Source organism: Lygodium microphyllum, chromosome 22 (assembly GCF_053477565.2).
Source record: "Lygodium microphyllum isolate KBCC chromosome 22, Lygodium_microphyllum_v1.1.10, whole genome shotgun sequence".
Taxonomy (NCBI): domain Eukaryota; kingdom Viridiplantae; phylum Streptophyta; class Polypodiopsida; order Schizaeales; family Lygodiaceae; genus Lygodium; species Lygodium microphyllum.
Window position 1 is genome coordinate 29552017 of NC_141156.1, and position 19703 is coordinate 29571719.

The following is a 19703-nucleotide window of genomic DNA, read 5'->3' on the forward strand; positions in this document are numbered from 1 at the left end:
GTGAAGTTAAAGTATTGGGTTGAATTATAAATTCCAACTGATAGTTGGTAATAGATACTTTGCAATAGTTTAGCATCAATTCTATCTTTGGGTTCTCATTTATTATAATGCTAACTATGGTGTATTGTGATATTTGACATCAATAAATTTTCGTTATGTACATGTTAGTGTGATGTACTTGGTGACTAATGATATTTGACATAGTACTTTTCCTATAACCTAGGCTAACGTGTACATTGATGAAGGCCTATGGGATTGCCAAACCCTCTCTTTTGAATGCCTTGGATTGTAATACATGAATTTGGTGTGCCTACAAGGTTTAAATGATTAAAATCTTACATTTTCACATAATATAGCATGTCCGCCTCGGCACCTACCCACCCCCCCCCCCCCCCCCGCCCCCGCCCCCTTCGCCAAGCTTACTAAGCATTTAGTCCACAATTTCTAAGAATTTAGTAATGTATGTTAGTTATATAAGTTTATGAATAGTTACCTTGCCTTTTTTATGAGAAGTAATATGTAAATATTAAAAAAACATTATATGTTTGGTACTAGAATTGTCCAAAGATGATCAAGAGCTTAAATACTAGCTCCTTAAAATTTATGATAGTATGGAATCCAATTCTTCCCCCACCCAAGCTTGGAAAGGCAAGGTCCTAACCTTTTGCTTTTCTGTGGATGTAGGGAGCAGCTCGACCCTTCGCCCACTCAAGCTTGGAAAGACTACTCATAGGGAATACCATCAATAAAAGACAACAATTTCATATACTTATATGATAATGTATTCTTTATGTAAAACATACCCAAAAGGATCTTTGTGAGATTACAATTTTAAAATATTGTTTAGATTCATGTTTTCTATTTGTAGTTTATAAGGCAATTGATGTGTTGGATGTACTTACTTAATTTTATGTTTAATAATTTGTTGTTTTTATTTTAAAATTATAAATACTTTTCTTTATTGTACCTAAATTAATTTGTTATTCATTATGAATTCTATATTTATCTTAATTGTATGATTTACATCTTTAATTTTCTCAAAAGTTTTTAATTGCATCAATTACTTTATATATTATTGAATTGATAATTCATTATTTTTTCAATAATCTATATGATTCAAGTTCTACTGAACGGAAATGTTTCCTAAACACATACATACATCATGTAATTTTTAATACTCTTATGTGTAGCAATTTCGATACATTGTGTAACAATAATCATATAATTAAAGACACTTATGTAAATGTGTATATCTCATATAAATATTCAACATACAACCCTAATTATAAACAACACACACATATGCCCACACACACACACACACACACACACACACACACACACACACACACACATGAGCATGTGAAGATCACATGCTTACTCATAACATTTTATACTAAATGCATTGTACTAATGTAAAATGTGACTAAAAACCAATATATCCATTTTGCACATGCATATATACATATATATGGACATATATGGAGAAGTATGATAGTATTATCAATTTCTTAACACAAAATAATGAGCTAAATCAACATATTTTCACTTGTATATTGCTTCATGATAATAAATACTAAAATAACTACATAATTTTAACTAGAGATAAATCAATGACTTATTATTCAAGTTAATATATTCATGGAAATTTTGAAAAAGGGATATGTTGAATGGTTTGGAATAATATAGTAACATTGTGTATACAATATCTTAGACTAATGCAGTTGAACATTGAGAATACTTGAAATGATGCATGAATCTTTTAACATGTTTCTCCTTTGTTGCTCTAGTACCTCCAAGAAAAAAGACTCATGTAAGTAGACTTCTCTTCTAGGAGAAGAAAATAGTCAATGTAGTCATGTGTTCAAACAACCCCTCTCTTCACGCTAGCTAAAAATGATTTGTAAGTTTATGCTCATTGAAAAGTCATTGAGTTCCTATAATTATACATATTCTTCAAATGTTTTGAGGCATTAGCATTAATGTTGTCATCTTCTATATTAAAAGCGAATGCACAGAGTCTGTCTAGTGATGAAATACCTGTAATTAAAACAAAAAATATGGTAGGTAAAAGTGACTAAGACAACAATTCAACCAAGAAATACCTATATCAATTAAATCAAGGCATACAATTCTATAAAAAAGATTTACCTGAATGTAAGATCTAATTGGTTGACCCTGCACTCGATCATCTCATCAAATGTGTTCTTTTGACCTGCTATGACTCGCCCAATAACTGACTCATCCATTCCTCAGACGGACACTTACATTGATAAGTAATCTTCGTTTCTTTAGAACTTCACATGAACCAAACAAATGTGCAAACAATGAAAATGGAATAAACCAACTAAGATGTACATCTTTGGAGCCTATGGTTCAAAGCACTATTGATGTTAGATTTTATCTTTGACTTACATACTCTTGACAAATCCAAGCTACCAATCAGCCATTCACAACTAGATAATGGTGGCGATGGGACATGTTGCAATCTCTAACTTTCTACTACATACAATGAATTATAAAAATATATATTTTGAGTTGCAAGTTGACTTGCAGAGTTATTATCATAGATCGAAGAACATATGTCTTCATGCCAAACATATATCTTGTCGCTCAAGCATTCCACATTCTGCCATTCATGCAGAGTTCATAGATATAGAGCTGTCAATAAAACACATTTGAATTAGAACACTGCAAAGATTATACAAAACAAGTGTGTTGTAAAAGAATAAACGGTGATAGAATTTAGAAACTTACTGTTTTATTTATATTTTGCAATGTAGTTCCCGTCATGAACATAGATTTGTTTATGCATATAAACATGTTGGATCAACACTTCTGTTACTGTACTTGTCCCATTAAACACTTTTTTGAACTCTAAAATTCTACCTTTTCAATGTTTGTTGGGGTCCACAACGTCCTTATGCTTGACCTTGAAACTTCCTCGAGTACTTGGATACATCAAATTCCAATCCAACTTATAGCATTTATCACAAATCCAATTATCGCTACTATCATTCCTATTGAAGTCCTCCATTGCAAGTATGTTACTAATGTTTTTCCTCCGTGAAGACATCTATATCAACCAAATACAAAAGGTACCTATCATCAAGTCTTCATGTGCTTTTATTATTACATATAAGTAAAATTTTCCATATATAGAATCGTTAGTATAATAATGTTTTCATGCACAAGCATCCTTTTGACATCTCGCATATACAATTCTAATAGTATGCAATGCTATGAGACTTCAGTAGCACTGATGCTATCTCATGCTATTCCATGGTTTTAGAATCTAAATAAAATTATCCAAATGAGATCAAAAACTACCAAAATCTTTTCTTATTTATAGTTTTTTAATTGTGAAATTCTAAATATAAAAATTATTAATGTTGCAAACTTAATGTTCAAATCTACACTAGATATTTCTTCCCATCGATCCTAACTAGATGTCAACAATAATAATTCACAAAAAATACTTGCAAATTTAAAAAAAAACATTTAATCACTATAGAGAGCAACACGCTTGAGAAACTTTGTAGCCCTCAATCCTAAGGCTGTTAAAAAAGAATTCAATTTTTGGATAATAGGTGTATCTTGCTAAGATGGAGGTCTAGGATACAATAGCAAAAGGTAAAATTAACTCAAAATATGCATAATTTGCAAATGTTTTCTCCAAATGTAATGATATTTAACCATGAAGTAGTTTTTAAAAAAGGACATTGTACCTGTAATTCTTTTCACAAAGAAGCCCAGAGATGTTGAACAAGAAGTTGAGTTATTACAGGATCATTGTTTCTTCACTGTGAGATTCTTGGAGTACAAAAACAAAAGAAATCTCATGTCAAAGCATGCATATAGCTTACATAAGCTTTGTCCAAATGAGTTGAAATTTAACCATGGAGCAACAGAAAAAAATGATAGTATACTTGTGGCTCTCTTTGTAAGATGTTGAAGAAGTTGAGTTTTTAGAAAATCACTGTGGGAGATTCTTGGAGTACAAAAGCAAAGGAAAGCTTAGTATGCATATAACTTGCATGGATTTTGTCCAAACGATACAAAATTTAACTATAGAGCAATAAAAAAACAAGACAACATACCTATAACCTTGTTTACAAAGAAACCCAAAGATGTTAAAGAAGAAGTTGAGTATTTAAAAGATCATTGTTCTTGACAGTGAGAGACTCCTAGAGTACCAAAACAATAGAAAGTTCATGTCAGAGCGTGCACATAACTTACACATGTTTTTTCCAAACGAGATAAAACTTTGCCATAGAATATCCATGGAAGAGAACAATATACTTGTAAATTTTTGTTAAGAAAATCTCATGGCTTTTGTAGAATGAGTTGTGCTCTCATAAAACATGAGAAACTCACTTTGTGTTTGTGTAGAGGCAATGAAATTTCACAGGGCTGTAGACACGACAAGCAACAATGAGGCTATAAAATTTTATTAGGGAAGAAGAAGCAGGGAAAGAGAAATGATAAATTTGAGTTCCACCTAAGATAGAGGGAAAAACTTGGAAAGGGGAGGTATGAAAAGTCAAACATTAAAAAATGAGAAAAGGAAAATTCGAGTCTGTAACTTTCAGGAAGTGACAGCCTTGTATTCCCCACATTTTTCCTTATTTTATTATTGAGGGAAGATTTGGGCCAAGATATGGCTAAAAGATTCATTTACATGAATCTAGAATCCCATCTCTCTCATTTGTTAGGCCTATTTTTGTTTATTCACTCCTTAAGGGGGGAAAAAGGAGATTATATATTTCTCCTGATGTGTTCTACACCACACATTTGGGATCATTACGAATGCATGGGATGAGCTAGACAAGACCTTCGGCTCCCAAGCAAAGAACTTAAAGATAAATCTTAAATTATGTTAGATCCAAACAACTATGACTCATTCACTTCACTGATAAATAAATTCAGAAGCTTGAAGTTGTAAAGTGGCTTCTATTAAAATCATTGAAGCAGATTAAGCAAATGTTGTGCTCCTCAATAGTGTGGAGAAACATAACAAAGGATACAAAAAAGTGGTAGCAACCTTGAGAAATATGCTAGATAGAAAACTCAACTTACTAGAACCTTCTCTTTACAAGCAAGAAAGTGGAGTCAAATAAAAGACCCAAGAAACGTCACCAACCCCCATAGTATCTATAGTCTATAGCAAAGGATCTTTCAAAATTGATTGTAGGACAAGCGAGATGGATGAACACAAGAAGAAATGTTGTTGAAACAAAGGGTAACCCAAGTGCAAGAACTACAAAAAATAAAATTCAGACACATTAAGGAATGTTAGAATCAAAAAGCCAAATATATACAAGAATCGTCATCTTCTAAAGAATGTAATGAAACTCTTTTCGAAATGGTTGTATCTCCTACACTCTTTTGACTTTCACCATATAATAACTTCAACTTATCTATTTTGATTTAATTTTTATGTTGTCTATTGTTCACTATTATGTTGGTCATGCCAAATAGTTAGCCATTTCAGGTTGTCGATAAAAACCATGTCTTGCAATAGAAATACCCACTTTTCAAGATTCTTGAGCATTAAAAACTTACTCGACTACCTATTAACCATTTGAGATGTGATATGGGTTGGTCTTGTATAAATCCTTACATAATTAAAGTAGCAAAACATAAATGGAACATGTCTTCATAGATAAATAGCACATAAGCAATTTAATTTAAGTTTGCCACAAACTTTTGAGTTTGCCCAAAAAAAACCTATCCTTCTCACTCATTTAGCACTTAAGTATTTTACTCCTTTTCTTAAACCAAAATTCACAAGGGACTTCACTAGCCTTAGATGGGAGTGGGGATGAAATGTATACTTATGTTCTCAATAAAGTGGCAACATTGGGGAACATGCTTTAGGTTCTATGTTGACCAAATAGTCCATCCAAATCCATGTGCAAAATGAAACTAAAATATCTATGGATTCATGGTTGAAATCATCAAGATTTTTGCACTAATACTTCCACCCCCACCCCCAACAACACACACACACACTCTCTCTCTCCTACATATAAAAGTAAAAAGAACATGGTAACTTACTCACATAGTGAAAAGTAAGAAAACCATGGTAACGTACTCACATAGTGAAAGAGAAGTGAGAGAACACACTACCACTACTAAGTATACACACATGTGCACATATAGAAGTGAGAGAATGCGGTAATGGATCCCATGGTGAAAGCATTGGTGTTGATATGCCATAATTTTTTGATATTTTACTATTACATGCAAGTTGGTAGACTAGAACAAGTTCCAAGTAAATCAAAAATGACTTGGTAATAGCATAGTCTACTATAGACCAATAATGTTTCAATGGAGAGTTGAAGCTTAAAGAGCTTTACTGAACATTATTACTAGATTTGGCAATCATGTTTGCACACATGACAAATGATGAGAGTACCACGTGCCATGTAATTTTATATGTAGTAAAAGCAAATAATCGAGGTCATGTAATCAAGAAAGAATGTTCTTCCATGTTCGTTTGATTACATTATTCAATGAGATAATGGCATGAGTTGTAGTTTTATTGCAAAATGTGAGGAATGATTGAGTCACAAACTACAAGCATGAATTATAAATGCACAGGTATCGACAATCCATAATCAGAACATAACTTAAATTATGCTAGTATTATTTCGATTATGTTAAATTATGTAGTTTTCCTATGCCCCAAATATGGGATACATGGCCATGGATGACCCTGAGTAACAACTATGCTTTCAATCATCTTATTAGCACTCTCTTGAAACAAATATGCACACAGGGCATGACAACATGTGGTAAAGTCATAAGCAATTAAAACTTGAAGCCTCTCTACCTGCAAATTTGGCACTACATTATTTTGTAGAGAACTATTCTATAATTGTCATTAATCATATTAGGTTAGGGAATTCATTATTTGTAAACCCTCTATATCATGTGCATTCAAGGCCTATTTAAAAGTACCCATATTTGTGAATTTTCCTTAGATGAAACATGCCCCTTTTCTATTCAACCTATGACTAACCCTCTTATATGGCACTCATGTGTAAGTGAAAAATGTGTAAAAATGGTACTTAAAAACTCACTTATGTTAAACCCGCGTGATACACTTACATATTTATGAGTGACCCCCCCATCCCATCCTCAAGCATATTAGAAATTTGTGACTTGGCATGACTATGTGAGCCAAAAGAAGTCATATGGTTTAATCAATGTAAGAAGGTAGACCATTAGTAGAACACACACGCATGTATGCATCAAGATGTTGATGTAGTGCACCATCATCTAAACATGTTAGCATGCATGTATCATCCATATATCAAAATCTAGACAAATTGACATTCTAGGTTTGTTCGACAACATTAAAGTTACAATATGTAGTGAGCCCAACTATTGGATTGTATAATACATATTCTGCGTGTTGTGGGCGAAGAAATCTTCAAGCTCTTCAAGCCAAAAGTGGAACTTAAAGGAGCATATCTAATGTCCAATAAGTTAATGAAGCCAACCCTCCAATATAAACTTTATTCTAGTACTCAATCATGAATCAACATGATCTTAAAGTTGTATTCAAGGGAATGTATGTAATATGCAATATTAAGGAAAGTCTTTAGTATTATAGCTATCTCACTATAATTCCTAATTCTATTGGAAGTTACTTGACTATTGACTTCATATCTTTCTTCAACATACTTTGTAATTCAATGAACTAGATTTGATAAAAACCTTAGAGGTCTTGTGCTTACAACCATCATGTTTTGAAAGTTAATTTTAAAGTGATGGTTTGCCTAGAGTGGGTCATCAAGGCTTGGTCCCAAGCTCTCAAGTTTCTATCACTAATAGTTCCGAATAGAATATTTGAGTTAGTTTAACAAATAATTAACTAAGATCTCTTTAGAGTGAGCCTTCTACAATGATTTCTAAGAAGAACTCAAGTTGTACGTATTCCATTTCATTTGATTCTTTATGACATGTCACTAGGCCATTTTAGGTTGCCTTAAGTTGAGGCGTAACTGTATCAATTTGAGTTGTTGTTGTCATGTCTTCATAATGATCAACAACTCACAATACATTGGCCCCTTGGGGTTGACCGTAAACTCACACTTCTATGAAATGGTCCTTCCCTTATCCTAGCAAACAATTTTGGAAGAACAAAGAACAATTACTTTGCTCCCTCAAGATGGTTAACAAAACCTTTCATTTGAATGTGGGACATCAATACAAAGAGTAGTGTCCTACATGATTTGCAATATAGTGGTGGTTTGACTGTGCCTATCTTGCCTTAGATTATGAAATCTATTTGTTCACTCATAAAAAGCCATGTGTTGATTTTTTTTCATATTTTAAAGTTACAATCATGAAGTAACTAAGATTTTCTTATAGTTTCTATGAGCCATTGGTTGTGCCAAGAGCCATTCAAAACGTTAGAAGATTTGCCTCGGTTTTAGAGTAAAGGACATTTTGAATGAGGAAGTAAGAGAGGTTGGTATTTTCTTTTCGTAGGGCTGAAACAAAGAAATTATCCATCACATCAAATGCTAATCATTATATTCACAATTCCTAAAACTTTTAAAAGTGATTCCTATGTGAAGAACAACTTCGTGGAATTCAATATTAAATTAAAAGCTTTTTAAGACATGCAAATCTCAAGGCATAGTTTGCTCCAAAAAGCTCCGAGAAAATCTTGCAAATGATGAAACCTACATAATCAATGATCCATAAAGAACAATACATATGGGTTTAAGAGGCCAACATTATTGTGCACCGTGCTTGTTTGCACTTGCACACATATGGGTGCACACACACATGCACATTAGAGAGAGAGAGAGAGAGAGAGAGAGAGAGAGAGAGAGAGAGAGAGAGAGAGAGAGAGAGAGAGAGAGAGAGAGAGAGAGAGAGAGAGAGAGAGAGAGAGAGAGATGTTGTAAACAAGAGCCATGAGCTTATGATCATCTTGATATATACAAGTAAGAGATAACTATAAACAAGGAATGTACTTAAAAATACGAAAGCATTGGAGGTGAAGAAGAAGACAAGTTAAACCTATGAATAATTAAAATTGACAAGAGTTATTGATCGTTTAACTAAGGTGTTGTAAATTTTTCATTGATTTCATGTAGACATGCACATGATATGCTTCCAATGTTAGGCCTATAGGATGTAGGAGTAAAGGAAAAGAAGCTGCCTTGATTAATGGTTGCCAAAAGTAAATCAAGCAATATCTTACAAGAACTTACAAACAAGTGGTAACATGCAATAAAAGAGTAGCTTTTTGGATTAGACTTAATAATGCTAGCTAAATAAAGAACACGAATGCCAATTTGATTTCATTTTCTTGAGAAAACATGAACACTAAAATTGCTACAAGGGTTGTGTTTAGGGCTTGAACTAATGCACAAATGTGCACATGCTCATAGACCACATACATGAAGAACAAGTATGAAACTTTGTGGGCATCTAGATGGAATCAATATTTTGTTAATGTGTATCAGTCTCCATTTGCTTTGGACAAATTTTGTTCGTTTGCTTTGGATGAATGTGTTATCTTGCCGTAATGTTGATGTGTTCTTCTCCCATTCTTCAAAAGCAAGTGTAGCACTCCTACTTACCTATTTACATGTGCAGAAACAACATATTTATAGATCCCATTATCTCACACGTTTATGTCTGATGATCCTCATGTGTGTGATATGCCAAATTGGCTCAGTTAAAAGCTTTAATGAACTGAAGACTATGGGGAGTCTATGTTAAATTCAACACCCATTCTGGTGCGTTCGATTTTTCTAAAGAATTCACTATATGTGTGGATACCAGTGGAAGAGATATTGGGATTGGGATCATGAGTAATTGTGTTTGAGAGTAGAAAATTGGATGAAAAGGAACCTGCACTCCATGTTTATGAGCAAGAAATATTAGCTATTCTACATGCAATTAAAAACTAGCACCATTACATCTATGGGTGCCATTTTAAGGTCAAAAGTGATCATAGTGTATTGAAATATTTTCTATCTTAGCCCACTTAATCTCCTAAACAAAGACAATGGTTATCTACACTTCAATCAATTTTAGGTAAATCTTCTTTCACATGTGGGAAGGGGTGGAGATCATTTTTGAAACACCCCTACTCATCTTTGTTCCAAAGGACAAAAAATTTGGCCCTCCAACCCTATGACTCCTACTCCACATTTTGAGGAGGCCTTTGATCTGTAGAGCAATAAGTTGTCATGGTAAAGGACTTTTCTATAACTTTTCGATTCTCTGGTTTGGAGCACCTTAACATGAGCTTAAATATCCATAATTTTTGGTGAAGAAATCCGATCAGGTTTTGCATAACTCCCTTTCACATGCTTAACAAGGCACAGATCTTCTCTGAAGTACCTGCCAAATATTTCTATTCTAGAGGGTCAAAATTTTGGCCCTCTAGATCAGTGGCACCTAGTCCGTGGAGGTTGTGGACTCCCAAATAGATATCTTCATTACTATGTTTGCCAAGATTCCTCTAGAAAATGAAGGAAATGACCTCGGACCAGACCTTTTGCCTCTCACAGCCGACACATATGAAGTTGACAATCCATTAGCAGGCCCAAATTTCTCTAGTAGTCCCCCACCATAGCCAGTCTCGAGGATTTCTGCTCATGGAATTCACATGATATTGCTAATTTAGCACGAGATGAGCCAACAACATATGAAGTTGGGAGTGCAATGGCACAAACAGATATTTCTAGCAATCACCGCGAGAGGTAACCTCAACGTTTCATGCTCATGGGAAGTTGCTCTTAGAGGCTAGAACCTCATCGTTGGCAATGTGAGTGGGAGTGAGAGAAAACATTTTATTTTTTAAAGGAACTTCAGGAGGGCGGCCCCTTTTGGATTTCTTTATTCGTTGTATTTGGAACTATATTACTGGTCCAAAATGCTGGTGCGAGAGAGAGGAGAGAGGATACATCGAGTCAACTTGTCCACATGAAGATGTTGCCACGTCAAGGAAGAATATTGGACGGATCCAATGGGAAGTTGCCACGTGACAAAATATCTTGCCCCGGCCGCGAATAAAAAGCCTTGTTTTGTTGGCTTGCGCCCGGCGCGAGAAGCGGCCTTTTGGGCCTTCTTTGGATTTTAAAAATGGCCTTTTATTCCCCAAAAATTGGGCCGGCCACGTCAGCTAAGATTCCGCCAGCTCGGCGCGCGTGCCAGGTAGGCACTCTGGCCGCCGCCCAGTGACGCCACGTCGGCCCTCGGGCGCGCGCTGACGTGGTCGGCCTTTGAATAATGTATGACCTTTCAAAGACGCCTTTTGCCCGTATTTCTTTTATTTCTTAAAACTTCGTAAAAGTCTAAACATATTCTAGAATTTCTAGTGTAGCAACATCATAATAGCTTTCCAAATACGCCTTTTCTCCTTACTTTTTAACTTTTTTTTGACCTCGTAAGAGATGTTGTAAATTGTGTTATTAAAGCATTGTAATGTAGATGCCACACACATTCCAAGAATGGATTACGCCCTTTTAGCATATGTTCCCATGTGATACCTCATTACCACGAGCTAACCCATGTTCGCTTAGAGCATTCTTTTTTGTACCAGCAAGTGGCAACTAAGTCAAGAGGATGGGTGTGTGAGTGGTGAAAGGTCCCTGTTTTATATGTTCCCACGTGATATGCTCTTGAGTGTGGCCTAACTTTGTTTGCTAAAAGTATTTTGGTACCAATGAGTGGCAATTCAATCGGTACAATGGTTGTGCGACTGGTGAAAGGTTACTGCTTCTAAAACTTATGGTTGAGGTGCCTACGTGATGCTTGAGCCTTCGAGTGAAGAGATTGGGATGAAGCCTGATCAAATCATTCAAACAATGCTCGCATTGTTTTAGCATATACAAAAAACAAGGTTGGAGGTATTCTTCAACCATATTGTTCCGTCTATTTGCAATTTTTATAACTAAGCACTTTCTTTCATATGCTTTTAAAGCTTCTATTTTAGAATTTAACGCCTTCTATGAAAATTTGCAATTCAGTCACCGCATGAAATCTTCTATTGTGAAATTTAGAAGCTCATTACATTTACAATTCACTTTCCACTAAACTTATATTTTTTGTGAATATTTGTGTTTGTGAGTTTAAGACATTGTTGCATGGAAAATACTTTTGAGACCAGCCTATACGAAAACTTTCACTTACAGACTTGTAGGCTCTTCTAGCTAAAAGCGTCCAAAGCTCCACGTGTTTTGATTGTCATTCAACTCACATTTTGTGCTCTTAGCGGGCACTTTTGGGCTAAAGATCTCCCCCATCTAGATTTTGGCTCGTCCCCAAACTACTACATGACAACTCTTTTTTCCCAAAAAGTTAAAGGTGCACACGACACAAATTGAACGCTCACCAATTAGCCCCAAGATAGTCCTTATAGTAGTGGGCCAAGCTTGGCATTTTTGTTCTTGGAAATGGGTGCAATATAGTGTAACAATATTGATAAAAGGTTTTGATATTACCTTGGCTATCTGCAGCTATGTGCAACTAGCTTAAGTGAGTGCAAAAAAGATATCTACTTGGAGCAAGTTCTTGCACATGTCGATTTGCACAAGTACATTGAGAGTAGTTACACAATGAGTGATGGATACTTGGGCTAGTTACACACCAAATAATGGACACCCACTTTGTAAGTGTTGACCAATCAAAACACTTATTTAAGAGTTCAACATCTACATTCCTTAACACACTGGAGAGGAAATGACTTCTCACTTACCTACTCAATAGGTGAACCGCTTGCCCAATTTTGGATGGGAAGTCCCTCCCTCCCCCTCACTTTGTATAAGGATAGACAAGCGTGCACTTTTTGCATTTGCAACTAATCAAAAGATTCATATATTTATTATTTTTCACTTTTGTGCAATATGTATCATTTTGGTGTGTAAAAGTATTGTGCCCATTTTCGCGCCCAAATTCAAAAAGTGCAACTCACACTCTAGGTGGGGTTGGGTGTCCATTACTCAGTGTGTAACTAGCCTTAATGCTGACTAGAGTGTGGGTGTGCATTTTTTGAAAGTGGCAAGAACATGGGTGTAACACTTTTACACTCAAACAAGACACACTTTGCAAAAAAAGTGTAAAATATTAAACATAAACTTTTTTAAATTGGTTGCACATGCAAAAAGTGCACCATTGTTTATCACTTTTTGTCAACTAGGTAGGGGAAACTCAAGCAGGGAGTATAGCAGTTTGGCAAGTACAAAATATGTGATTTGCTAAGGAGGATAGCCAACCCCTACATAAACCCTTTGATTAGTTAACAACTTATGCGAGTGAATGTCATTGCTAAGGAAAGGTCATGTCCATGTGCTAATTGATGAAGTAGTGGACATCATGAAACTTTGAAGGAGGACAAGAGACAGAATCTACCTTGTAGGATGTGAACAATGGATGTAACAACCATGTCACCAAGATTTTCACCTAGTGGGCCAAGGACCCTCATTTTTTTAGGGTACTTGATTGGCTTTCCATAGTACCAGTACATTCTAATTAAATAGTACCAATGACATTGGTATGTTAATCCCCATTGGTTTGATTAACAAAATAATATATTGGGCACACATTAATTTATATGATTAGGATAGATTTTTGCAAGCCGCTGGTGCTAGCATGTGGTACATCCGCATGATGCATCAAAATCCTTTGAATTGATTAGAGTGTGGAGCATATACTTATGATTTGCTCTATCCAAAACTACACATGAATCAACGAAATGCCCAATGGGCTTGTAATCAAGTGGGTTTCTAGTGGGGGTTGAGTTCCATGGGTGCATGAGTTCAAACCCTGGTTGTGAGTCGTCGGCTGCATATTGAAAGTCCGTTCGCACCTAAAACTAAATGGCGATTTCTCTTTCAGGTAAAACGTAAGGTACACTACAGTGGACGATATGTATTATACACGTATACAACCCATATTGCTCAGAGTCTCTCTCTCTCTCTCTCTCTCTCTCTCTCTCATTTTGCTTTCCCCAACATGCAAACAAAGGCGATACGCTATTTTGGCAGTTGGGGCCTTCCTTTAAGCGCAAACCAACAGAATCACATGTCAAGAAGAAGAAAGACCCACTTCGCCTCTCTCTCTCTCTCTCTCTCTCTCTCAGAGGCAATTGCCACCCCAATTTTGGATGCCAAGAACTCTCGCACAATCCACATTTGCCTATTAGCTTTGCTTTCACCTGCAGTGCTAAATTCTAATAGTGAGATGATTTATTCATGCTTAATCTAGATCCTTGATCCTGGTACAATGACGCGGTGATTACTGCTCTCAATTCCTATCATCCTGATGACATTGCTTAATTTATGAGGCTTCTTCAGCTATGGCCGACACCAAGAAGTCCAAGTTTAAGAGAATTTGCGTCTTCTGTGGTAGCAGTTCTGGGAACAAACATATATACACCGATGCGGCCTTGGAACTGGGCAAGGAGATGGTGAGTGTTTCCCTGTGGAATATACATTTTGCAATTCCTGCAGCCGTTACTTCTAGATTGCGGCTTCATTTATAAGCTGTGTGCTTTGTGCTGAGAAATCTTAATTAGCTGCAATCTTCATGCATCAATATTAGCAATAGTAGCTAATGCCATGTGGTTAGTATCTCCATTGATATTAGCTATGCCATGTGTCCTTTGAGTCTTCATTATTAGTTATGCCATGTGTGCTTTGAATCTTCATTATTAGCTATGCCATGCAGAGTGTGCTTTGATGCAAGGAATTGCAATGTACGCTCTGCATTGGCTCACATCGCATCTTAAGAAGAAAATTGGTCTCTTAAGCCTTAACTTCATCTTTGCAAGCACTTCTTTTAGACAGTCATGGTATAAAGCACAGCTTTGAGATTTCTGAAAGAGAAGCTATCATTTTATAGAGAATGTTGAGTACTTCTAGAGTGTGGCATAGTAATTTTCTTCAGTAATTCCTGTCTAACTGCTCTACGGAGGTAGTCCGACTTGTGGTTTCTCAAAGAAACAAAAGTGAGCAAAACTATTTTTTCATCAGTAGGCCACACCCTCTTTCTTCTGCATGCTTCAATCATTTGGTTGCGTGAAATGTGTATGTACCTTTGCAGTGAATGTACGAAGGGCTTAATAAATGACAAAAATGCCTATCTAGCTAAGTGATTAAATACAATCCTGGCCAATACTGAGCGTAGATTGAACATCCTCACATTAAAGTGCCCTCCACTGCAGGTGAATAAGAAAATCAACTTGATCTATGGCGGTGGAAGTGTTGGCCTTATGGGATTGGTCTCTAAAACAGTTCATGATGGTGGATGCCATGTGATTGGGTATGGAATAAATTTCACTTACAGTGATCTTCTAGATAGCTTTCCTGGAAAGCATTACATTACAATTATTATTTGTAATGGTGGTTTCAATTATGGGCAGAAAATTCTATAATTGACAGTTGTTGCCTGTATAACAGGGTCATTCCAAAGGCACTCATGCCTCATGAGGTATCAGAAGCTTGCCTTCACCACAAGTTTTTGTTGCTTTCTCTGTTCATGTGCATATGAAATCATGGCAAGTGGGAACTTGAGATTTAACAAAGCATGCAAAGGCCAGATTTTTAAAAGGTCACTAGCAAGTCTGCATCTTGTGTCGAACCTTATTTTCTTCAACACTATCATGATGGACTACTCTAATTGCTATGATCTGCAGTTGTTCTAGACTTTGCCATTTAGTTGCAAATTATCGATAATAGTTAAGTTTAAATGCTCTGCATTTTTGTGGATATATGTATAATGAAGGCCTTCCAGAAAATAGCTGTTTACAGTTTTGCTTGCATACTTGCTTGAGTCATACTTTATCCCTCATTTATCCATGGGAGTATGCGTTATTGTGTTGCAGATTTCTGGTCAAACTGTCGGTGAGTTAAGAGTTGTTGCAGATATGCACCAACGCAAGGCAGAGATGGCGAGTCAAGCTGATGCATTTATTGCTCTACCAGGTAGACTGAAATTAAATTTTCATGCAAGTAGATCATAACAGGGGTCTTATGCAAGGGATAAATGTAGCTGATTCAAACTGGTGCTTAACAGGTGGCTATGGAACATTAGAAGAGCTGCTAGAGATGACAACATGGTCTCAATTAGGAATACATGATAAGCCTGTACGATTTATGAGTACTAAGCTTGCTGGGTATCTTGAAATGCTGTAACATATTTCAATCATGGCTCTGCATCTTGGTTCTGTTTAGCTAGGTCAATGCTAATACATAATGCTTTTGTAAATTTCAGCTATTTGTGAGTATATGTTGTTTCTATAATTTGCAGGTGGGACTGCTAAATGTCAATGGATATTATAATGCACTACTTGCCTTGTTCGACAAGTTTGTGGAGGATGGATTTATCAAACCTGCAGCCCGGCATATTGTTGTGTCAGCTCCAACAGCACGAGAAATGATCCAAAAACTAGAGGTAACTTGTCCCCTTTATGGTCTTTATGGTACTAGTGCGAACTAACACAATGTCTATGGTTTTGTTCTCTTAAAAAGAGTGCATGGGTAGGGCTTGCATATGTCTGTGGAAGTCCATGTGCACGCATTATAATTTTCACAAGTCTGTGATATTCGGGGCCATTATTGTTGTTGTCACATTTTTAGCTACAGCTGAAACTTGAAAAATCTTCAGTTACACTAGTTGAAAATGCATGCCTCTTTGAGCTCATTGCACGTGTACTAGAAATGTTAACATGTTGGATGGAAGGGCATTTTTGTAAGGCCTACTCTCAAGCTCAAAATCACTTGTCAAACAGAAAGAATCTGCCAGCTCATGAGTATTTGTTTGATAGCAGTGTAGAAGTTTATGCTAATCGATGGTAGATGTGAGGTTTAGAATGGTGTCCTCCAATAATGATCCCCAGCAAGGACCAGTTGGATAGCAGTCGGATGGCTACTTCAGATACTGCAAGAAAGCAATAGGGGATGGTTGCAAGGGAATCCTTATGGAAAGGAGAGGAACTGGCTATCAGTAAAGGTAGGAGCACTCCAAACAATTTATGGTGCTTTAGACTGGTTTGTGGGACACTGGAACAGGGCCGGATGAGCTGCCAAAATTCAGTTGGCTGAGAGGGCGGCGACTACCATGCGAGCATGCATGTTTGTTTTTTTCCCAATTTAGGTCGTGCACTCTTTAATATATCAACAGTCAGCCTTAATGTTACTTAGCCGCATGATTCTTATGTACTTGCAACATTTCACGAAGAAAGACTGCAAGGGTACAACATACCTCTAAAATTTGTGTTAGGCTTAATTTGCTTGATATGGCTTCTACCAATAGCTCATGATGGCTGATTCACATATCCACTGAGGACACAGGTAAACAGACAAAATCCACATTTTCTGGAGACACACACATGCACCAAAAGAGAGTTGGATGGCTGCACAGATTAATGTTGGCCAGCTGATGCAGCCTTGGCAAGCAGGAGCACCCAGTTAGACCTGCCTGGGGTTGGGGGACTAGACCACATGCAATGCCTGATTTCAGTAGCCAATTTTCTAGATTGGCCAAGCATTTTATCACAATCTGTTTTCTTGCATCTGCCTACTCTGCTATACAGTAGGAGTCTGTGAGTGATTGAGTGAGAGAGGGACTATGTTACCTCAAAGTGCTAACCTTCATTTGTGCACTTTATGATTTATTAGAGCAAACGTCAGCATTGAACTCTCATCATTGTGCTCTTTCAGATCCCAATGATATATTACTGTTGTATTTGGGTTTCATGATGGTTTTTGTGTTTTTCCAACATTCTCTGCTTAGTTCTCAGCATATGAGCAGATTCTGAGAGTAATGGAGCTTATGTTTAGCCCAGGACAGGGTTGCACAATATCTATGGCTGATGCGTGAATCAATCATAGATCAAAGCCCAGCATCAGTCTGCCGATTTGAGCCAGGAAATGAGACCGCCTGCATGATCTCCCATATTCTCATGCCACCCAACTCATTATCTCACACCAGATTTTCATTGAGCAGCTCTACGATCTCCCATCTTCTCATGCCATCCAAGCCTTTGCATATGCTGTCACTCATTGTCCCACACCAGAACTCCCCCATTAGTGGCTCCATCAACCCACAAGCAACTGCTCCACATGGTATGCTGCAGATATGCGTTAGTGGCTCCACTGATGGGAGCAATCCCATGGCAATGATGCAGTTTCTGAGCCAGTGCTGTACAAAGTCAACACTACGGAGAATGACCCATCCCCCACCACCTGGACAGGCTTGTGGAGGAGGAGGATGATAGCATGCACAATGTGTGTGGAATGTAGGCCTCCAATTTCCAAACAAAAATCACCATGTAAGAATGATGGGTTTTTGTCACCCACTACTGACAGTAATAGGCAAAGCTTGAACAGTAATTCCACTTTACAACTGCCCGAGGGCCCCTGCCCCCCACTCCTACCGTCTACGGTCTACCTATGTGTGTGGTCCTTCCCTTGCACAAGCTCATGCTGTTGTCCTAATTCACGATGTGAAAATTTTTATAGTGGGAATTTGTTTAGCACATCTTGCCAAACTTTCTTGAAACTTTAGGAAACTCTAGCAAGCCCTTTAATATTGCATTGCCCTTGTTTGTTTCTGTTAAGGGGAAATAACTATTTCTGGATATTACATTCACGAAGGTGCTCTCAAGAAGTCTGTTTTGGGGTTGTGTACCTTCCTATCTGAAGATACATTTTTCAAATGTGACTGTTGTTTTGGGGTTGTATGCCTTAATCTGAAGTTCACTTTTTCACTTTTATGTCTTCCAAACTTTGGTGGTTCACATATGGAAAGCTTGATAGTTCCACATGATTGCAACACCACCTTGTTGCACTCGTCTCCAAGTGTCTCAAGAGAATAACAACTCCAAAGGATAAGCTTATAGTTAGCTAGAATCCAAGAATTCAGAACTATAGATGGACGCTCTAAAGATGTCTAGCTAGCATAGGATGTGAAACATAACCCTCTTGGAGAAAAAACAAACTACAAAGGATCCATTGAATTTATGCAATCAATTAAGAAGACTAGAATGGTTGGCTTATTTCTCCGCATAATAAAAGATAGCACATACAAGTCTTTATGAAAACTAGTGCCTAATTCCCTTGTAATTCCTTGCATCATGTATAATTTGCACATTTATGCTCTAGTTGCACTTGTTAGTCATCGCGCTCACACACACACACACACGTGCGCGTGCATGCGCGCGCACACAGCATGCACGTGCACACAGGGGAGAGAGAGAGAGAGAGAGAGAGAGAGAGAGAGAGAGAGAGAGAGAGATTTGTTTGTTGTGACTTTTTTCGTGTAGGAATTTGAACCATTGCATGACAAAGTTGCTCCTGAGCAAAGTTGGATGATTGAACGACTTGGCTACTCAACATCAACAAATGGTCATACCAAAAAGAATGTAGAATAAATAAAGAAAAAAACACAAAGATATGATTTTGTGGTTCAAATATACTTTTCTTTTTATTAATAGAATTCTCATTTACATAAGTGCTTTGAATTCTCCATAATATACTTTTCTTTGTGTGTGTGTGTGTGTGTGTGTGTGTGTGTGATATTTTAGAATACTCATGCACTTTTATCTAATAATTGTAAAATGTGGAAAACTTAAATATCTCTAATGAGTGTTGACTAAGTGAAAATTAAGATTTCTAATGACTATTGATTATGTTTTAAAAATGTGTCTAGACACATCAATA

General features: G+C 36.7%; 1 protein-coding gene across 2 annotated transcripts; it reads left to right on the forward strand.

Annotated features, from left to right (window-relative positions):
* Positions 1-13996: 13996 nt before the first annotated feature.
* LOC148016993 (cytokinin riboside 5'-monophosphate phosphoribohydrolase LOG1-like) lies at positions 13997-19488 on the forward strand. Of its 2 annotated transcripts, XM_087662510.1 has the most exons (7): positions 13998-14449; positions 15206-15303; positions 15441-15471; positions 15866-15965; positions 16057-16127; positions 16291-16434; positions 19307-19488. In XM_087662510.1, exons 1-7 carry the CDS (start codon positions 14339-14341, stop codon positions 19412-19414), a joined length of 663 nt encoding a protein of 220 aa, XP_087518636.1. In that variant the 5' UTR covers positions 13998-14338; the 3' UTR covers positions 19415-19488. The 2 variants fall into 2 exon arrangements, with proteins under 2 accessions (XP_087518637.1, XP_087518636.1); XM_087662511.1 differs by lacking the exons at positions 15206-15303; positions 15441-15471 and having other exon boundaries at positions 13997-14449.
* The last annotated feature ends 215 nt before the right edge of the window (positions 19489-19703 follow it).